The following is a 21,556-nucleotide window of genomic DNA, read 5'->3' on the forward strand; positions in this document are numbered from 1 at the left end:
GAACCGCGTCCTTCTTTGGTTACCTTTTCCCAGACAGTATTCTAATTTCCAAACGTGGAAGAGGCGTGTGTGTACGTGTGTGTGTGTGTGTGTGTGTGTGTGTGTGTGTGTGTGCGCGCGCGCGCGCGCGCCAGTGAGTGCCTGTGTGTCAGTATCACTGTGTGTGTGCGCGTGTGTGTGTGTATGGGGGGGGGTGTATTAATGGGTGATCTTATAAATGGAAACGAGAGAACTGAACTTAAAAGAAACTGGTCAATTGTAAAACAAACAGGAATAAACAACCCTTTAGCTGTAATCTGTGGTTTCTCTGGAGGTGGAGGTGGCGCTGAAGAGGAACACCCGCCCCCTCCCAATATTTTCTCCTTTGCTGCGCCTCCACCCCCAGCATTTGGAGCGGCGGAGAAGCGGCTCCGGAGTGATTAATCCGGGGATAATTCACCCCCACCCCGCCCCCCGGCGCGAACCCCCCGAAGCGGGATTGGAGCGAGTCATTTCCGAGAGCGCAGCGCGCCTCTCCCCGGCCGGGCGGACACTTGGTTCATTCCAGCCGCAGAAGCTCAGAGCTCCCGCGTACCGGGATTTTTTCCGAGCAGAAAAAAGCTCCAGAGCTCTCCTGACCTCCTTTCTCCTCCACTGCGAGGGGAGCCTCTCCCTCGGCGCTGCCGGCCGCGCCATGCCGCGCTCGCGGGGACGGAAGCAGGGGCGCTGCGGCTGCCCCGCGGGGAGAGCTCGCGCCGAAGCCGGGATTTCGGCGCTTGTGCCGGGCGCCGGGAGCCGCTGGGGCCGGCCGCCGCCGCCGCCGCCGACACCGCCGCCGCCGCCGCTGCTGCTGCTGCTGGGCTGGGGGCTGCTCAGCGCCTCGGCCGCCGCGGGTAAGTCCGGCCGCGCCGGGGAGCCGGCGGCCGCCGCGCGCCCCACCCGAGCCCCGAGCCCACCCATCCACGACCCGGTCCCTGTCCCTTCCCCCCGCCCTCCGCCTTAACCTCCCGCCCTCCCAAGCGCCCACCCACCTGCTCAGGATCACCTCTGCCCCCCGTCTTTTCCCCCCACCCTCACCCGTCTCCCCGCCACCCTCACCCTCCCTGCTACCCACACCCCCAGCCGCAACTTGGCCGGATCCGGCCACGGGGCCTGGGAGACAGACCATCCCCGCCCGGGGTTGCGGGGCCCCCGGACCGTGGCTTCAGTTTCTTCAGCCTCCCAGCCCCCAAGGTGCCAGGCTTTTCCCAGATAAACTTTCCTGGAGCCCTCCCCGCCTCCCGATCCTCGTTGGCACGCCCGTCCTGGGGGCTGGAGCGGAACGGCGCGCCCCCTCCCCATGTGCGCGTCTGCAGGGTCTGCCCTTCCCTGCCCCCGCCCATTTTTCTCGCAACTGAAGCCCGCGCCCCCGCCGGAGCCGCCCGGAGACTGCGGCCTCCACCCCGCTCCCCAAGTGTCCCCCTCCCTGGGCGCTCTGCGCTGGGAGGGGGTCCAGAGCACGCCGAGCTGGAGAACTCAGGTGGGGGCTGGAGGGTGCTGAGCGACGGGCAGGCGGGGGCGGGGGTTGCGCCCGGGGGCGGGAGAGGGAGTGTCGCCGCCAGGCTCCGCGCTGCCACATTGCCTTTGGTTTCCACTCCGCGCCAAAGTGCCCTTTCCCGCGCCCTGCTGCAGCCGAGCGCCGGGTCTGCGGCAGCGGCGGCGCGGGCGGCGGGACCTGCTCCCGGCGACCGAGTCGGGGAGGGGGACAGACCTGGCGGGTGTGGCGAGTCCCGGAACTTCGCCGATGTGTGGCTGCAGCTTGCGGACCGGGAAGGCACGCGGACCTTGGAGAGAACCCAGTCCCCACTGGGAACCACTGGCCTCGACTGCTGCCCTCCCGCTTTACCCCCTGCACCCCTCCGAGGCTCAGCTCTAGCCACAGCCTAGAAAGTTCTGTGTCCCCGGGTGGGGACGGGTCCGACGGGCGATGCCTGGGGCCGCATTTTTATTTAGCCTGGAAGCTGACACCCACGGGGGGAGAAAACCCGTAACACCTGCTGCCCAGGCTTTGACTGAGAGCACCTCCGGCCTGGAGCTATGTTGGGTTTTTTATTTGCTTATTTATTTTGTTTTTTTTTTAAACCACCGATTGAACCTTTGAAGGCTCGGCCTCAGCCATCCGAGCCTCTAGGTGGTCCCTATTTGGAAACTGCGACACTTCCCTGGAGAGCTCTTCTGTCCACTCTGGGCTCCAGCATCTTGTGAGCCGGTGCCCGCAGACCGTGTCGCCAGCTCCTTAGCCGGGAATGTTAGGGCTGCTGGTCGGGAAGGGCGCCCCGAGCCAGCCCTAGCTCTCCCATCCCTACTTGACCGGACTTTCTCAGGTTCCCCTAAGAGTCATAGCGACCGACACCCAGAGAGGGGCGCCCGCGGTGCGCGCGCCTAGGAGCTCAGGCCTCGCGCACACCCACACCCACTGGGTGGCTGTACGGTTCACAACGACGCCGCTGGCCACCAGACTTGCCACATTAGAGGCGGGGGTACCGCTGGTACCGGCTGTCAGGCCTCTCAGACGTGTGTCCAGGAGCGGCCTCTCCTCTGGCTCAGCAGACCTGAGATTACCCCTAATATGATCCAGCTGGTTTTCTGGCTCGATTTGTCCCTGCCCCTTGGGCATGTCATGCCCCCAGGGAAAGAAGAAGGCCGACTACCGGAGCTTGCACACTGCTGGGCTGTGTTGGAATCCTGCCTTGGAGAGATGGGTTGGCTTGCAGCTCTTTGGTTGGCAGATAAGTTGGGGGTGGGAGTGCTGAACGGCTTGGGGTGGGGGTGCTTGCTCTCTTGTGGGCGTGCTCTGGCTTCCCATCCTGCATTTACGTGTGGTGTTTGACCTTGCCAGCAGCAGAGATTTGGAAGTGGACTTGGTTACAGATGATGGCAGGATTTGGCACATTATAGGGGGAAGCACATTTATTTTGTGTTCTCTTCACGCCGTTGACTTTAAAAGATGCTCAGGACTGCGCTGTCTCCCTTCCTTGGCCCAGTGATGACTGGATAAAATGAATATAGGATTTGAAAGGAGGAGCCTCCTTACCTGCCTTCAACTTGGACACTCACCCCTTACATCTGTGCCCTCACACTTCCCCTACCCCCAGCCTCCCTAGAGACCTTCCAGCAGTTACCTCCTCCCCCTAGATGATAGATCAATCACTCTCCTGTCTTTTGTTTTCCCTAAACAACTTAATCTCTAACATAAAACAAGCCAACCAGACTTCTTGGCCCTCTTGACCTTTGGGATGGGCTCTCATCCCATCTTTCTTTCTCGTTTACAAGTTAACTCCAAGTTAACTCTCTTCAGACGAGTCTTGAACTCACTTTCTCTGTGACACTTCACTCCCTGCTGACTGGCTTCTGTCCCCAGGACTGGAACTCTCTAGGAAAGATCACTGATGACCACCTTAATCGCCAAACCCATCTGCTTTCTCTTTCTTTCTCTTCCTTTACCTCTCTGAACTGTGAACACTTTGGATTACTTCTTTTAAAATTTCTCTTCCTTGGGCTTCCGGCACACTGTGCTTGGCTGATTTTTCTCCTACCTCTTGGCTGTTCCTTCCCAGTTTCTAATAGTAGCACTTATTCCCCTCTTGAAAGTCTGGCTTCCTGCAGTGTTCCATTCCTTATGCTTTTCCTCATTTCCTTTCACTCCTCCCTGGGTGAGCTCATCCAGGCCCATTTCTTCTACTACCACACTCTGAAGCTTCCAGACAGATCTCTCCTGCCAAGATGCTTCTCCCAATGTATGTCTATTGGCTTCCTAGCCCACGGAAGCTCTGGATCTAGACAGCCCATATAACCGGCTGACTCTTGGACATCTTCACATAGATGTTTCCCTTCCAAAGCAAACTCATTAGCTCTGCACCTAACCTCCAGTATCCTCCATGCAGGCTGGTGGTACTGGCAGCTTCCCAGTTACCTAGCTGGGAACCTTAGGATCATCCTCAACTCCTTCCTTATCCAGGGGGCCATCAAGTTCTGTCAGTTTCATTCTCTCAAATGTTCTCAAACCTGGCTACTTTTCTCCGAATTAAGCAGCTCTGAGCATTGAAAAGACTGTTATGCTTCCCATTTCCTTAATAAGTAATTTAAAATAAAGGCAATATTAAACTGTAAGTATAAGGATTTTTATACTTACAGTTTTAAAGTTCTGATTTTTCCCATGCTAACCACTTCATTGCGTTAAAAGAAATCGAATATCAAATTCTTTTTTAAAAATTTCTCCCTGCTTTGCTTGTTTTCAGAGCCCTCTTAAACACTGGAGCACTGACTATACCCAGTGTTTGATGACAGTCCTAACTGAATTGTTTTCAAAGTAGTTATTTATCTGCCTCACGTATTGAGCTGTGAGCTTCCCGAGGGCAGGGACAGTGCTTTATTTCTCTTGGCATCCCCAGCACCCAGCTCAGGACCTGGTATAGAATTGGTGGCTGATAGATGGTTGTTAAATCAACAGATGATTTGTTAAAATATTTTTTTCTTGGACAGTTTTCTAGGGACTGATAAGCCTAAAGCAAGAGTTTTAGGGATCAAAGAAGCCAGCTGGTTTGCAGAGGTAATGCGACAACAAAGCCACCTGATCCCCAGTTGCTTTCCCTCCAGAACCAAATGTCACAGATTGGTAAGATAGCTCCTTAAGTTCTAGAACCAATTCAAGAACAAGCCCTAAGCATTACCCACCCCCCCACCCCCCCAGGAAAGGCACCAATGTATGGATTTTAACTTCCATTTGCAATTGAGCTGTGGGTTTATGGTTTTAAAAAAGAAACTGACCACAGCAGAGAGTGTTGAGCATAACTTGGACCGGTGACAGCGTAGCTTTGTCGAAGGTGAGGCTAGAATGATGTGGAAAGGCACTGGAGAACCAGATTGCCAGATTGGCTCGGACACTGCAAGGTTTGGGTGTGTCCAGAAGAGTCCAGCAGGTGTGGCTTCAGCGACACCACCTTGCCTCATGTGTCTCATCTGCCTCTGTTTCATCATCATTGTCACGCCAGCAGGATTTAGGGACTCTGATGGCTCAGCCGAGCCAGATGTTCCTTGTTGGAGAACTAGCTGATCTTCAGACCTCCCCAAGGCTCAGGCTGCCTGCCTGCCTGCAAAAGGGACAAGGCATCCCTGTGTTTTGGAAGGGATTAGAAATCAGAGATGCAACAGGCCCAGCACATACATATTGATTGTGCCCATTGAATGGAAGATGGGGTTGGAACAGGAACACTGAGGACAGAGGATTCGGCCAGGAAGTCTGTGTACCCTCCCAATATCCTCCTCCACTGCTCAGAAAGCTGTCTGGGTACCCAGGGGAGTGACACTAACAGCTGATGTCTGTTGAGTCCTCACCATGTGCTGACAGCAACCCAAGCACTTGCATGTATTAACTCGACCCTCACAGCAACCCAGTGAGGCCAGTAATATTATTCTCCCCATTTTATCCACAAAGAAATAGGTTCAGAGAGGACACATAACTTAACCACACCACTAGTCAGCCATAGATTGAACCCAGGCCTGCCTGACTCCAAATCCTTTACTGGTATCCACCCTGTTATCTGATTTCTAAGGAGACCCAGCTGGTGCTACCCCTGGACTCCTTCCACACAGGCTGCCTATCTCTGTCCTGCTTTTCCCACTGGGCTGTGCCCATCAGTTATGCTGTGGTGCTTTTAGCACTTGAGCCTGGATCTCAACCTTCCAACTCTTCAAGCAGCCATGGTCCATCCATCTCCACCACAGCTCCTGGAGGGTGGCTACAAAGTCGTCCTTGATTTGCTTCTAGTCCCAGGCACCGGTCTCGACTGAACTCTGCTGTGAACTCTCACAACCCAGGTTGTAAAACTCCTTGTATTGTAAAACTCATCAGGACATATCGGGATTTCTTGTTTAATGAGACAGTGTCTGCCTTTATTCCCTAAGGCTCTGTGAACTCAGGCGAGCAGTGTAGCTCAGATCACAGCACATAGCAGACACTCAATAAACACCTGTTGACAGGATCAGAGGCAGGTTCTCTGGAGCCCAGGGTTCCCTTTCTCTATGACTGTCCTTTTGGACATTCCCAAGGCAAGGGGCTTGGAGGAGTGGGATGCCATGAAGGGGCATCCCCAGGTGGGAGGCGGCCCTATGTCCTTCTATATATTACTAACGATAGCTCTCCTATACTGAGTGTTGGCTTAGTGCTTTATAGATATTCCTATTCAATTCTCACAACAATTCAGGTACTATAATATCACATTTGAAGAGACTGAGACTCAGAAATTAAACAATTTGGCCAAGATTATAGAGCAGATAGGAGAGGAGACAGGATTGAACCTCAGGGCTTCCTGACTCTAGGGCCCATCCTTTTAATTCATGGAAAGCATCTGTCACAGTGCCGAACCTGTCGTTAGCATTTAGTGTATGTTAAATGCTGCCACTACCTCTACTGCTACTACTATTGTCCACTTGCTTTCTGCACCCGCCTCTTAGAATTATAAGAGAAACAGTTCTCATCCTGTGCCATTCTAAGATGCCACCAGATTTGTCAGTAAGTCTTTCCTCTCTGCTCCTCCCACTGAAGGCACACACCTTAGAACCTGGCCGACTCACCCACCTATCAGCTCGTGTTAGTAGGCCTGTTCCTAGAGGGGTGAAGAGGGCGGACCCTCTGGCTCCCCCTAGAGGTTGGAGAATGTCACTGACACTGCCTTCCTTGGGTTTCACTCTGAGTGGGATATGGCCTCCCAATCCCTCCTCTCTGTCTGCTACAGAGATTTTCCACGACAACAGGGGAACATCTGGGTGAACCTGAAAATGGAGGGTTGCCTCAGAGTTTTCCACCTCACAGGGACACTGTCTCAGGATTCAGCGGCTTTGAATAGAATTCGGCTTCCCGTTGGGCCCACAGAAAGCCAAGGGTAGGCTATGCAATGTGGGTTTCTCAACTTGAAAATAGTGGTGTGGTTCTTAGAGCTCTTACCTGGTTCTTGTAAGTTAAGAGAAACATGAAACTCATATTTATTTTCTTTCTGGATGTGGGAGCTCAACCCCCTGGGCTGTCTTTTCATACCCCACCTTTAAAGGTGAGATTCTTTTTGGGGGGGCCTGTACAAATTCAAGACATAATAAGAATTACATACTCTTTTTAGAGCATGCTTTTGATTCCCTCTCAATATATTAAGCATTTGGGAAGTTGTTTGAAAAAAAATAAAGATGAGATTCTGTATCTTTTTTCCCTCCTCTTCCACCCCAATACACACTTAACTCTTAGATCTCTGGGGTCCTTTGGCTTTCTCATGTAGTTTCACATGACATGAAGAAATGGTCATGCCCTGTATACATTAAAAAATGAGAACTTTGGCCAAGCAGGAGATGGGAGGGGAGTGGATGGAATGAAATATGATGGGGTGGGATTGGAGAAACAGGATAATTTGAGATGGACTGAGGTGAAGTAAGAAGGAGTGAGTTGGGGTAGGATCAAGCATGGGTTGGGATGTATATTGGGATGGAACAGATAGAATGAATTGGGATGGACTGAGATGGGTGGTGGAATGAAATGGAATAGGATTGAGTAAAATATGATGGTTTGAGGTGGAATTGGGAGATATAAAGTGTTCAGGGGATTGACTGGGATAGGACAGAGTGAAGTGTGTTAGGATTGGGTCAGAATGGATTGGGATGGGATGGGATGGGATGGGATAAGATGGGATGGGATGGGTGGAGTTGGGTTGGGGTAGAGTGGTACAGTCGGGATATGGTAGAGTGGAGTGAATGAGTTGTGGTGGGATGGGGTGAGATGGGGGTGAGTTAGGATGTATTGAGGTGGCTTAGGTTGGGTGAATTGGGAGGGGGGTACTGGGAGATGTAGTGGGATTATATAACCAACTGAGTGGTCACTGTGAGGAAATGGGAAATTAAGGAGGGTACCAGAAACAACCTAACCTTCTCCACCTTATTGTAGCATCTTCATCTTCCTCCCCAGAACTCCTCAGTTACTCATTTGCCTGAACTGTGAAATTTCTAGCAGATAGAGAGTCCCCATCAGCCCTTGGTTCCGCACTGATGTAGATTCTAAAATGCTGGTGGCTCCACTCTCTGCTCTTAGGGGTCATTCTTCAGGGAGAAATTGGAAGTCCTGTGTGGCCACCGCCATGAACCCTAGCAGAGAAATATGCCAGGCACAAGGCAGGAGCCCCAGTGCAGCCCTTGTCAAGCCCAACATCAGAGAAGGGCACTGTGCCCACCCTGGAGCTAGCGTGGTGGCTGTACCCACAGAAAGCAAAGTTCTGGTTAGTGTAGGGGTTCACCTCTGTGGTCCCCTCTTTTGAGGAGTTTCCCCACTGGAAACTGTCTTTCTCTTTCTACCTATTTGTTTCTTATTGTTGGAAAATTTTAAACTGAATTGAGCTCTAAGGAGATGTCAATTCTGCCCTTGAAAATCATCGTTATAAGGAACTCTTGTGATGCTAAAAATAATGTCTGTGTAGTTAAATTACTGACAGCACCAAGATAACTCTTAGAAACTTATTTGAGAATCTCCCATGTGGTCTGGAGCAGAAAATAAGGGCTCATATTGCGGCACAAATAGCCTTCCTCCCTGCCCATGTCTCATTTATACTCAAGTGCAATTATAATCCAGAAACCTCAAAAAATTATGTGTCCATCTTCTTCGTTTTCAAATAGGCAATAGAATAAGGTCCATTATTAAGTAGCTACGTCTATTTATTGATTGAAAGTAAGCAGGTGTGACAGCTGTAACTTGAAAGAGAGAAAGCAGAAACTTTGAAATAGACCATTTGAGATACAAGCGAATTATCAGAGAATGCGAAGGCATTTTGTGCAGAGTGATTGATAACCCTTTCTGAGATGAGCAAGTGTGGTAGAGTCGACTCAGGCCCCGGGAGGTTTGTCTGCGGGTTGCTGCCTAACTCCCCACCCCAGCCTGAGTCTTACCACCTCCTGCCCTCATCACTCCTCCATTGCCACGTCAGGAGTAGGAGTCAAAGGTGGAGAGAGGCTCAGAGACTGGGTGAGGCTTGGTGATGGTGCATGGGGCTTCTGGCACATTACTTGGCAACAAAAAGGAGGTGAAAGTGTAATGATTTATTTTCAATCCATGACCAACAAGGACCTACTGTATAGCACAAGGAACTGTGCTCAATATTCTATAATAACCTAAATGGGAAAAGAACTTGAAAAAGAATAGATACATGTATATGTATAACTGAATCATTTTGCTGTATACCTGAAACTAACACAACATTGTTAATCAACTATACTCCAATATAAAATAAAAAATAAAATAAAATAAAATGTTCCTAGCATGAAAACTGCCCCTTCAAGGATGGCATCCCTCCCCCCAGGGACCTGTGTTGCCCTGCTCTCCTGGCCTTTGTCATTTGTGCACTCCTAGAAGGGCTGAACCATGGCAGATTCATAGCTGAAAGGAACACGTTCTGATATATTTGATATGTTTCTTGAACTTTGGCCTGAGAGTCAGGAAACTAGTCTTCCAGCCTTGGTCATGCCTCTACATCTCATTTCTTCTTCCTGGGCCTAACTTCCTTGCCTGTAAAGCGGAGATAATAATACCCACCTTGTCTGTGTAATGCTGAACTTGGCATTATTTAATCAACAAAACAAAAAGGATCCAGAGATTTTAGAGTAGGTCACCAGTGTAAGCCCCATCCAATGGGAGATCCTCCAGGGATGCGAATCTCACTACCTTTGCAGACAGCCTGCCTGGCTATGCTTCAGGGCGCAGGGGTAGTGGATGAAGGAGGGTGAACTCACTCAGCTTCCTGGCCCTTATCCATTCTTACCCTCCAAGTGGCTGATCCTGAGAAATTGAAAGAGAGGACACAACAATTCCCATCCACCGCCCATCAGACATCTGCTGCAGCCTCCTCCCTTCCCACCCACCCACCTACCCCGGGGCAGCATCACTGAGCTCAGGCTGGGAGAGGTGATTGCTAGGGCTTCATATTCACTAAGGCATCCATCCAGGGGACAAGATTTGCCCCGAGGCCTTTTAACTCTAGCAAGATGGACATTCCCTGTGTTTGAGGACCACTGGGACTCACATCTCCTGTGACATTTTGTTTCAAGAAACATGGAAAGAGGAAAATGTAACAAGGATAGTTTTCCTGGTCATGTGGAAGGCACTGCTGGGTGTTTTTCGGTTTCTGCCTTTTTTTTTTTTTTTATTTGAGCATGACATGGAATTAACCTACCCTCAGATCATGACACTTTATGATCATCTATCTATGAAAGGCTCCTTTCTTGTTTTACTTAAAAAAATTTCCTTCCTTTATCCCCAATCCCAAGGCAATTGTTGCCTTCTCCCATCAGTACCCACTCTAATATATTTTATATATATCTTGAAATATGCATGGAGCCTTATAAAATATGTAAGGTTGTTTTGTGTGCATATGTAAATTTACATAAATGATAGTGAACTATAAATTTCATCGTGTCTTGCTTTATTTACTTGGCACTATATTTTATAGATCTAGCCCTGCTCCTTTTATGTGTCTAGTCCTTCACTGCATTATGAGTTGTGCATCCATCACATTGTATATATCCACTCGCCCTGGGAATAAACCCCTGGCTTGTCCGTAACTCCTCCTGACTACACATGAAGTTCTGAAGAACATCCTTGTACATTCTCTCTTGGGACCCCGTGTAAGAATAACTCTGGGCTATACAGAGTGGCAGATTGGGATCCCTGAGTTAACATGTTGATTTTCTATGATACGCCGTAATATTTTGCAGAACAGCTGAGCTAGGGCTCATTTCCACCAAGAGTGCACTAGAGTTCCTGTCTCCCCATGTCATTACCAATATCTAATATTGTCCACCTTTCTAATTTTTGCCGTTCTGATGAGTTTAAAGCGCCATCTCATTGTTTTGTTTTATTTTGCATTTCTCTGATGACTGGTGAGTTTGAATATCTCTTATATGCTTGTTAGCTATTTGAGCTTCTCTTTTTGTGAATTGCCTAGTCATATTCTTTTCCTATTTTTAAATTGGATTTCCTGTCTTAATTTAGAAAAATCTGGGTTTGATTTTCAGGAGTTCCTTTTATATTCCAGATATTGCCCTCTGTCAATTTTAGAGATTACAGATAACTTCTCCCAATCTTGCATCTGTCTATTTTGTTTATGATGTCTTTCTTTGGACAGAGATGCTTCATTTTGAGGTAGTCAGATTCATCAGTGTTTTGTGGAAGGCAGAAGTTGGGATATACGGCTGCACTGATGAGCTAAGGGGCAGGGTGGGCTCCCAGGCCCACCCGAATCCATCCTTCTACAGGGCTGGCTCTCTGTTTGGAGGGCTTTGAGCAGTCCCAGAGCCTTCCTGTCCATACTGGGGCCCCAATTCCTATAGGAAGTCTTTCTTCTGGCTCAAGGCACTTTGTTTTCGAAGGTGCCAGTTAAACTACAAATAAATTACTGGATGGGTGCCACACTTAGAGAATGTGAGGGATTACTTAGCCCTTCAGCAGGCATTTATAGAGGGCCTGTGCTGGGCCTGAGCTCTCAGATGCATTGGGGACCATAGACAAGTTTCAAAGATAAGGGTACATAAGAGAGACAACTGCCCACATATTCATAGCAGCATTAATCATGATATCCAACAGGTGGAAATAACCCAAGTGTCTATTGATGGATAAATGGATAAACAAAATGTGGCATCTACATACAGTGTAATATTATTCACCCTTGAAAAGGAAGGAGATTCTACATTCTACAGCTTGGATAAGCCTTGAAGACATTATGTTAAGTGAAATAAGCCAGTCACAAAAGAACAAATACTGTATGGTTCCAGTTATTTGAAGTACCCAGAGTAGTCAGATCCATGGAGACAGAAAGTAGAATGGTGGTCGCTGGGGCCGGGGGTTGGGGGATTGAAGGGAATAGGGGGTTGTTTTTTTAATGAATAGAGTTTCAGTTTTGCAAGATGGAAAGAGTTCTGGAGATGGATGGTGGTGATGGTTGCACAACAATGTGAAGCACCTTAACGCCGCTGAACTGTACACTTAAAAATGGTTAATATGGTCACTTTTAGGTTATATATATTTTGCCACAGTTAGAAAAAAAGAGGGGTAACTATCCGGACTCCAGGGGTCAGGAAGGTCTCCTAGAGCAAGTGATGTTTAGGCTGAGACTTGCAGGATAGATAGCAGAGAGCAGATGAAGAAGGGTAGCAGGGGAAGGATTCCAACGATGGAAACACCTGTACAGGCTCATGGTTGGGTGGAAGTGAGGCATGTTCAATGTCTGGAAGTAGCTCAGTGTGACGATTAAGGGCAATGAAGAGTCTAGAGGGTTTGGAGCAGGGGTGTGGCCCCCCCATCAGCTTGGTTGGCTGGTGCAGGTCTTTAAGGAATGCGGTGATGATGAGGGCAGGGTGTGGACCAGGGCACTGCTGGGGAAGGCAGGTCTTGGTGCCCCTCGGGGAGAGGTCAGCAAGGAGGATATGAGGGCATTCTCTCCCTTCCTCATTTTTTTTTACCCTGTTCCCCACCTTCCCAGAGAGGGTAAAACATCCACAGAACTGTCAAAAGTCCATGAGACCCACGTAATAACTTCTGGATTGTAAATCACAGTTCTGTTAATCCTGCCTCAGTGAGAACATCCCACAACTTTCTGCAAGAAAGAAAGTTAAAATAATTAATCTACCTGCTCGGGGATGACTCCACAGGCCGTTTCAACATCCCACCTCCTGGGGAGACCTGCTCTACTCCATCTTGTCCAGGTCGTGTGTGCCCCTCCACATTTTGGTCATTCTGCGTCCCCTGGTCCACCTCCTCTCCTCTTCTGACCTCTCCAGTTATCTCCTGCCCCTTTCCTTTCCTGCTCCCTCCTTTTCCCAGTCCTGTTATTTTCCTGACCCCAAAACTCTTCATTCTCATTGTAGAGCCACCCTTCTCCCACCCCCAGCCTCACCATCAGTTTGAGCCTCCTCCTGACCTTTGACCCTGTTGCCTCCACCCCCTCCTCACCTAGGACCTGCCCTCTCCATGGCCTTTCCTTTAGCCAGGTTTCAGCCCACCAGCTCTGTCAGCAAGGAGGATTTTCAAGGCTTTTAGCTGCTCCCATCTGCTTAGGACCAGTGGGGCTGGGTCCTTTGAACATTCACTGAGCTCCCAGTGCAGTGGTCCTGGCCTGGGGGTCAGGGATACAAATACCATTTAAAACCAAGTGCCTTCCTCAAGGACAGTTACAGGCTCCTAAAGGCCCAGGGAACTCTGAGAATAGAGGAGGGGGAGGGGCATCAGGGCAAGCTTCACCTAGGGGTGTAAGCAGGCTCTCCAAGAGAGAGCTGGTGTCCTTTGGAGGAGGATAATATGGGGGTAGGAGGTCCTAGGTAGAGGGAGTGGCCTGGACAAAGGCTTGAGGCAGGAAGCTTTGTGTGTGTGGGGGGGGGGCGGTGTCAAGTTTGCAAGCCCCTCCATCAGCATCATTATCATGGAAGCTGGAATCGGTCCTTTAGGGAACACTTGGGAGATGCTGAGAGCTGTACTTTCCCCTCCCTAAACCTTGTGGCACTCCTAAGAAGGTGATGATTTTGCAGTTGAGGAAACTGAGATTTAAGGAGATTAAGTTACTCGCCCAAGACTAGACAACAGGGAGGGAGAGAGCCTGGATTTAAACCTGGTCTGATTCTGGCACCCACAGGCTTAACAACCACTGTTGTACCCAGGTTTCTCAGTTACAAATGTAGATTCCCAGGCCCTCCCCGGATCTTCTGAATCGGAGTATCTCGGAGCAGGGTGTGGGAGCTACATCCCTAATAAATTCCTGTTATTATTATTATGCACATTAAGTCTGTCTAGGAACCTCTTAGGCAAACAGCTCCCGATGCCTGAAGGTGCAGCCCAGAGGAGATGGGCCTTCAGCCATCCACTCCTCTGCAATGACCATGGCCTTGACCTCACCCAGGAGTCAACAGAGGAAGGGCTTCCTGCTCCCCCTCCCCACTCCTTGCCTCTCAGCTCTGCCCTGGTGGAGCTGGGACCCCGGCGGGGGGACCAGATTAGTGCTGCTGAGATTCGGTGGCCCCCAAGAAGAGGCTGGGGAAGCATACTAGCCCCACAGGCCTGCATCCCATACCCGAACTGCTTAGCACACCTAACGAAAGGCCTGTTGGTCAGGGTGGGCCTGACAGCTCTGAGCTCCTGATTTACCACGTCCTTCCACCAGTCCCTGATTTGTTAGGTGAGAAAGAAGGACACTCAGGGGAGTCTTATCCCCAACTTCCTGTGTACTAACTCCTATTATTCCAGATTTAATACTTGAAGAGCGGACACAAAGCACTGAAGTGCCATTTTCCTGGGGCCTGTTGGTGGGAGCCAGCTGTATTTTAGGACAGAGGCGAAGCAGGCAGGCTAAGGCGGGGTGGCCAGTCGTGGTCAGGGTCAGGGCAGACCGGGAGGTTCTCCAAAGGGTGAGGCCAAGGCGTCCAGGTTTGTTCCTGGCTGGAGCAGGACTCAGCTGCCAGGGGAGGGGCTCTAGCCCAGTGGATGGACATTTAGGGAGTCTGTTGTCCCTCTGAGGAGCTAGGGACTCTGCAGAGAAACCTAGGCAAAGGGCCAGTTATGCAAATAGGGATGCTAAGACAGGAAGTACAGAAGTACAGAGACTCTGGGAGGCCAGGGAGTCGGGGGGGAAGGGGGTGGAGGGGGTCATTCATTCATTCATTCATTTGGCCAAGTGTTTCTTGGGTTTCAGGAAGTCGGGTAGGGACTATTAAATGAGTGCCCTGAGAGAGAAAGATTTCATGATCAGATGAATTTGGGAATCACTAGACCTCTGGTTTCCAATGTATGGTCCAAGGCTTTGCCAGGAAGCTTCATAGAATTGCAGCTTCACTGTCCTGCCTGTAAAGGTCTGTTTGCCTGACTCTCAGCATGCAGCTTTCCTACCCCTTGTCCATATAAATCTGTGCCCCACTGACAAGCGTTTGGGTTCTTTTATTCACTGCTGTGTTCCTAGCACCTAGGACCGTGCCTGGAACATGGTAGACGCTCAGTCAATATTGATTGAATGAATGAATGCTCACCAGGTGATTGTCAGGTCCAACTGAACACCCTGGAAGCTGCTTTCTGAGCAGCAGAGACACAGTGCAGATTTCATGTCTGTTTTCTGTTGCTGTATCAGATACAGCTGATGTCCTAAGGTGAAGAATTGCTGAGAGGCTTGGGCAAGGGGGTGGTGGAAATTTTTGATGCAGAGCAATGGGATAGCTGCTTTGTGCCAGCCTGTGTTTCAGGAAGATCCTGATGTTGCTGGAATCTTTGAGTTGGAAGCCATTGTTAAAAGTCAGTTTTTTTGAGAAGTGTTAGCCATTAACACCTTAGTAAAAAATAATGAACTGATCAGTCTGGAGCGATTAGGGTCAGATAAGGTGGTAAAGGGTAAATTTGTGTGTATTGGGACCCACCGAGTGTCCCCAGGCCTCAGATTTTGAACCTAGAAGTTAATCTGACCCAACCTTGTTCCTCTCTTTTCTCTTGATCCTGCTCTTGTTGGCCTCTCCCACTCAGCTCAGTCCTGGTGTGTCCTTCCTCTGGCTCTGAGCCACCCTGAACCACAGGCTCCATCTGGAGCTGTTCTCATCTCTGGGGCAGCCTCACCCACTCATCCTCCCGAACAACCTTGTTTCCTACCTCACAGAAAAATTGACACTAAAGGAAACAACTGCATGAACCTTGCTGCTGAACTTGGGTAGGAAAGCCCCAAGGATGCTGTGCCCTGCGCTACCCAGGAACGTTGCTGCTGTAATTCACTAATTGGCATCCCTGCTTCCCATTTCTCTAACCCCTCCCTCCTCTGTTTCCTTTCGATTAGCCCAGCAACACACTTTGTTTTCATCTTAAAAACACACTAAACACCACCCCTTCCTTGACTCTGCACCTGCTTTTTTTTTTTTTTTTTTTGCGGTACGCGGGCCTCCCACCGCCGTGGCCCCTCCCGCTGCGGAGCACAGGCTCCAAACGCGCAGGCCCAGCGGCCATGGCTGACCGGCCCAGCCGCCCCGCGGCATGTGGGATCCTCCCGGACCGGGGCACGAACCCGCGTCCCCCGCATCGGCAGGCGGACCCCCAACCACTGCGCCACCAGGGAAGCCCTGCACCTGCTTTTGACTGTCACCCCGTCTCTCTCCTTCCTTTCCTGGTCTGGCTTCCTGAGAGAGTGTCTGCCAAGGTACTTCTCAACCCCTGTCCTCTGGCTTCCACACGCCCCACTCCGGCGGAAGTGCTCCAGCGCAGGGCACCCCATGACTTCCTATTTTCCAAATCCAAGCCTCTCTCTCCACTTCGAGACCTTTCTCAGTCTTTCCACAGCCTGCCTCTTGCCCTTGCATCTGCCTTCTCCCCTCTTCAGCATCTGACACTGCTCATCACTTCCTCCCATTTAAAATTTGCTGTCATATTGGTGGTGTTCCCAGGCCTTAGCTGACCTCTCTTTTTATTCTACGTTCATTTCTTGCCGTGACTTTATGCCACTGTCCAAATGCTGATAATCTCCACATCCCACATTTAGGTGAAGACCTTGCCTCTGAACTCCGGAGCCACATACCACCCGGCCAATCCATGGCCCCGCACTCAGCGCGCCATCTACTGAATTCTTCCTTTCTGTTGTCACCTGTGTCGCGCCCCTTACCCCCAGCAGTCTCAGCATCCCATATTCTTTTGTGTCTCACCTCCATGCATCTCCCTAAGCCAGAAGCCTGGGCATCGCCCTTGAATTCCACCCCTACCCATTCCCTTTCACTAATCCAGTCTGGTGGATTCTACCTCCCAAATAGCTCTCCACCCTCCTCACAGTCTCACTGGTGCTGCTGAGGCTTAGGCCTCAATCTTTGCTCCTGGACACTTGGGGACCCAGCATTCTGGCCTGGACGGTGGCAACAATTTGGTCTCCCACGACATTCTTGTCTTCCTCCAGTTGATGGTGCACCGTTTGGTAAGAGAGACACAGGAGAGCGGCTTTACTCTCTGGATGGAAGGGGAAGGACAAGACAAAGATCAGTGAGAAGTTGGCGCCCCTTGAAGAAGTAGCAAAGACTCTGAAGCTCTTGGGATAAGAGTGAGTCTTGGGAGGAGGTTAAGCTGATATGCCATGGACTGCTGTTCCTATCACCCGCTCCCTTCCAGGGTTCTGAGTGATGGCGTGTAAGGACAAAGAACGTCAGCTGAGAGGGAGGGAAAGTACTGATTCATTTATTAATAGCTGGGCATGTGCCTGACACCCCTCGAGGCACTGGCCTTTGGTCCATCATGTTGGAGAGCATGGCTCAGGCCTGAGCCCAGTGGTGCTTTTCACGTCCCACTGTGAGGGTAGATCTTGGGGACTGAGCACTCAGGATCCTTGGCAGGATCGGGACTGGGAAAGGGTCTACGGCGTACGCTGAACGCCCCCTTTCCCAGCCAGCTCTCAGCATGAGAATGACGGGCTGGCTCTATGCACGGGTTTTAGGTAGGACGGGGTGGGGGGCATCTGGTGGACATGCTTTGCCTTTTAGTCCAGTGCCCCTGCCCCCTGGCGGAAAGGGAGATCTCCCCTCCTCTGTGGGCTGAGACTGCGTGGTGAGAGGCAGGGGACCAGGCTCCTAAATGTCTCCCTCTCCCAACACAGCCCAACTTTGTTATGACTGGGGACGCGCTCCTGTTCTCCGAGTTCTTCCCAAGAAACTTGTATTACATCAAGGCACTGTTTCCACCAGTCTGCATTTATTGAAAGGGGCATGGATTCTTTTCCCCATTTGTATTCCTAAAAGAAATAAGTAACTGCCAGTTGTTTCGGGTCTGTTGGCCCTGATCGGCTCTCTCCCCACATCCCACCCACCCCGAAACAGTTACAGGGAAACTGTGCCACGGGGTCAGAACAAGTGCAGGAGGCCCAGGCTTCCTTCCGCTCTGCCCTCACGCGGAGGCTGGCAAAGCCACATCCAACCTGTGGAAAGCCCCTCCTTCCTACCTTTCAGCTCTCTGTTCCAGAGCCCCAGGCTCCTTCCCACCTCCTCGTGGCCTCAGCCTTCCTTCATTTCTCACACGTTGTCTGAGTTGACGCCCTGATTTCTAACATGGGTGGTTCTGATCTTCTGCCCTGGGAAAAGGCATCTTCTTGGGAACTCACTCTTACTCCCTTTATCTATGGTTGAGACACTCCCATTCATTCCCAAGTGCACCTCATTGCATTTCTCCTTTCAAAGCAGCAGACAGTCCTGCCAAGGGGCTAAGGTTTCTCAGGAGGCCCTAGGCAGAGAGGCTGGGGGAAACAACATCCCTTAATTGTCAAGCCTGTGGGCCCCATCCCACCAATCAGAATGGACAAAGGGCAGTGTGACCTCACTGACTGGGTTGAGTTCCAGCCCGAAGCAGACACTTGGCATTTATTTGCCTGTGCATTTTGATGGTGGATAAATGCTGTTTCTGTTAGGCTCTTTGAAGTATGGAAAGTAGCTCACAAACTCTCATTACTGCCTTTGAAGACCTGTAGGGGTCTGGGAACCCCAGGCAGGGCCCTGATCTTGTCCAGTGCCTCCTCTGCACCCTCCCTGCCACGCCTTTCTTCCCCTCTCAAATTTGGAACCAGACAGAGTGAAAAACAACAAAAGGAGTCAAATGGAGAGGTCAAAATGTCAGCTCATTACTGATGGAGCTGGTTGGAGAATGTGGCTTTGGATATGCGGCCAAAGTGGCTTGTTAATACATCACTCTTGAATGGGAGACACTTACCCACCCATTCAGGGGCAAAAGGGGACAACCTGGGGCCTCCCTCACAGGGGCCAAGCCTGCTGGACCAAGTTTAGGGAGGTGCGAGGTGGGTGGGGCTGAGCCGAGCTCGCCAAGTCCTCCCCGCCAGCTCACTATTTAGACAAGTCACTCCCCTCCTGCAGGGGGCGAGAGTGAAGGGTCAGGGAGACCAGAGAAATATGTGTCTGTGGTACTTTGTCCTCTGGGGCATGGAGTGGGAACGTTCTCCCCTCTATGGAGTTGGGGCTTGGGCGAGCACGTGCTCTCCTACCTGGCCGTGTTGGATCTGGGCCAGAGCAGGTCAGCATCGCCTGCAGCCGGCAGAGGGGCAAGCATGCCTGTCCCTCCCACCCTGGAGGGATGGTTGGAGCCCCATCCACGTTGGGCACAGCTATGGATGCCAGCCAGTCTTGGAGGTTTCTCAAAGCCCTTACCCAGACCTAGAGGAGATGTTGACTAAGACATTGATCGTCTGGCCCGCTTATCTCTGTGACATATTTAAATAAGAAAATGAATTGTTCCTTTTTCTTTTCCTTTCGTCGTCTCCTGGAAGAGTAGATGGAGAATGTGCTTCATCCAGGTGAATTTTAGGAAATGTGACTGCTGTTTAAAATGCCTCTGCTCTGGAGTCAGACCTGATTCTCCTTGGTTAACTCCTTGATAGAAACTGATGTCAGATTAGGGCCAGGCACCGTACATTAGCTTTGCAGATGAAGGACCAAAATTGAGTGGAATAATAGGTCCAAGGCAAGAGGAGCAGTTGGGGTATGACGGGGAAAGTTACTAGCCTAACAGTAGAAATACCAAGACTTTTTCCTTTTCTCATCCTCCCTTCCCCTCCCCTCTCCTTCCCTCCCCTTCTCTTCCCTTCCATCTTTTTTCCTTCCTTCCATGCATCCAGCCATCTGGGCATCCATTCAACCATGTTGTGTTGAGCTCCCACACTGTTCTGGACTCTGTGTGGCGTTCTGGTACCTAGAGGTGATGACATGTATAGTTTCTGTCCCCCCAGCCCCACCCCCTAAGCTTTCATTCTTTCTAATGTATCACCACTGGGGTGGACAGATAACTAAGCATAACTTAAATGCGATGTGATGAGTACCACAATAGAGTTTAGCATGCGACTGGGATGGGGGTAATGGGAGGACAGAGGAAGGGCAGGAATCCAACCAGCGACCACCAGAGATAACTTCCTGGATAGATTTTGAAGGTAGAGCCGACAGGGTTCAGTGGGAGTTGGGTCTAGGGAAGACAGAGAAGAGTAACCTGTGGCTTCTTGACCTGGTAGCGATGTTGGTAATGGGCCGGAGGCCACTTCTTGGGGGTGATAGTGTGTCGCCTGGGTGGGATGTCTGTGTGATTCTGATTCTGCGTTGGGGACATCGCTGTACACAGTCACTGGGCAGCAAGACCCCACTGAGCTAGGTCGTATAGTTATTCCCATTTTATAGAAATAGAAACTGAGGTTTGGAGGAATGAAATTACTTGTCCGAAGATCACATAGTGGGTAGAGGATGGAGCTGCGATCATTGCTACCACATAGTGCCACCCATGCGGAGTCTCTTGACAGTGTTTCTACAGCTGTTTCCACCACAGCACACAACCCAGGATCCCTGGAGAGAGTCCTGCTCTGGCACGAATCACAAACTGTTTTTATAATAATAGTGGTGATAACGTTATCTTCATGTCTGCAGTTTCTGCTATGAGCCACTGTGCCAAGCATTTTATTTACACCATCTAATACACATCTAACAACAGGCTTGTAAGATAAATGACATTATTACCCCCATTTTGCAGATGGGCAAACTGAGGCTCGGTGATGTTACTAATGGCTCAAGGTGATACACGGTTGGTAAATGTTGGAGCTAAATGAGAACCCAGAACTGCAGGACCCCAGAGCTCATGGTGTTGAGCAGCACATTATTCACTTCCCCCTCTGCAATTTCACACAAGAATGGAGGGAAGGGCCGTTCTTGTCTTATTTCACTCCCTGCACATGTTCCTGCCACTTTCCAAGCCTCAGTTTCCTCATCTGTATTAAGGGGACAGTCATTCCTGCCTGCCTTGAACAGAGACGGTGGCAGGCTCACCAGGGCCTTGTAAAGGCCTATTTCATTGGACCTGTAAGACGCTTGTAGCTGAAGTTTAGGGCTCTCATCTCCCGAGGGCTGGGTGTCTGTCTGGGGAGAGACTGGGGCGGGTGGAGAGGAGCCACTTGTGGGCCTCGGCTCCCGGGATGAGTTCTCTGATCTGATCTGTCTGATCTGATTGTTCAGATCCATCGTTTCTTGGACGTGGACACCAGATGTGGAAGGACAAGAACATCTTTGGAGGCAGATGGGGCAGGTGGGACAGGATGACCCCATCTCTTCCCCAAAGGCCACGGCAGCACAGGAAGGTGCAGAGAGGCTGCTCGGGGACACTTCAGGGCTCACACTAATGGGCCTGGCTCTGTGCAGTGTTGCCAAGGTGGTCGGATGCCGTTCCTGCCTTGAGGAGCTCACATCGCTGTGGGGAGGCACGAGTGGAGCACACAGCGCAGCGTGATGCCCGGAAACCCGGCAGGCATCCTCCACGCCTCCCTTTCTTGTTTCCTTCCCCTCACAGTCAAGCCATGAGCCAGCCCTGCTGGCCGCACCTTCAAAATACATCCAGGGGCTTCCCTGGTGGCGCAGCGGTTGAGAATCCGCCTGCCGATGCAGGGAACACGGGTTCGTGCCCCGGTCCGGGAAGATCCCACATGCCGCGGAGCGGCTGGGCCCGTGAGCCATGGCCGCTGAGCCTGCGCGTCCGGAGCCTGTGCTCCGC

At 50.9% G+C, this 21,556-nt stretch overlaps 1 protein-coding gene across 1 annotated transcript in view; it reads left to right on the forward strand.

The window, feature by feature from the left end:
- The first annotated feature begins 673 nt into the window (after positions 1 to 673).
- Positions 674 to 21,556, forward strand: part of CSMD2 (CUB and Sushi multiple domains 2) — a 653,863-nt gene continuing 632,980 nt past the window's right edge. The window contains 1 exon segment of the mRNA XM_055082266.1: positions 674 to 872. Within this exon segment, the coding sequence (XP_054938241.1) occupies positions 674 to 872 (199 nt within the window).

The sequence above is a fragment of the Physeter macrocephalus genome, chromosome 3, assembly GCF_002837175.3.
Source record: "Physeter macrocephalus isolate SW-GA chromosome 3, ASM283717v5, whole genome shotgun sequence".
Lineage (NCBI taxonomy): Eukaryota > Metazoa > Chordata > Mammalia > Artiodactyla > Physeteridae > Physeter > Physeter macrocephalus.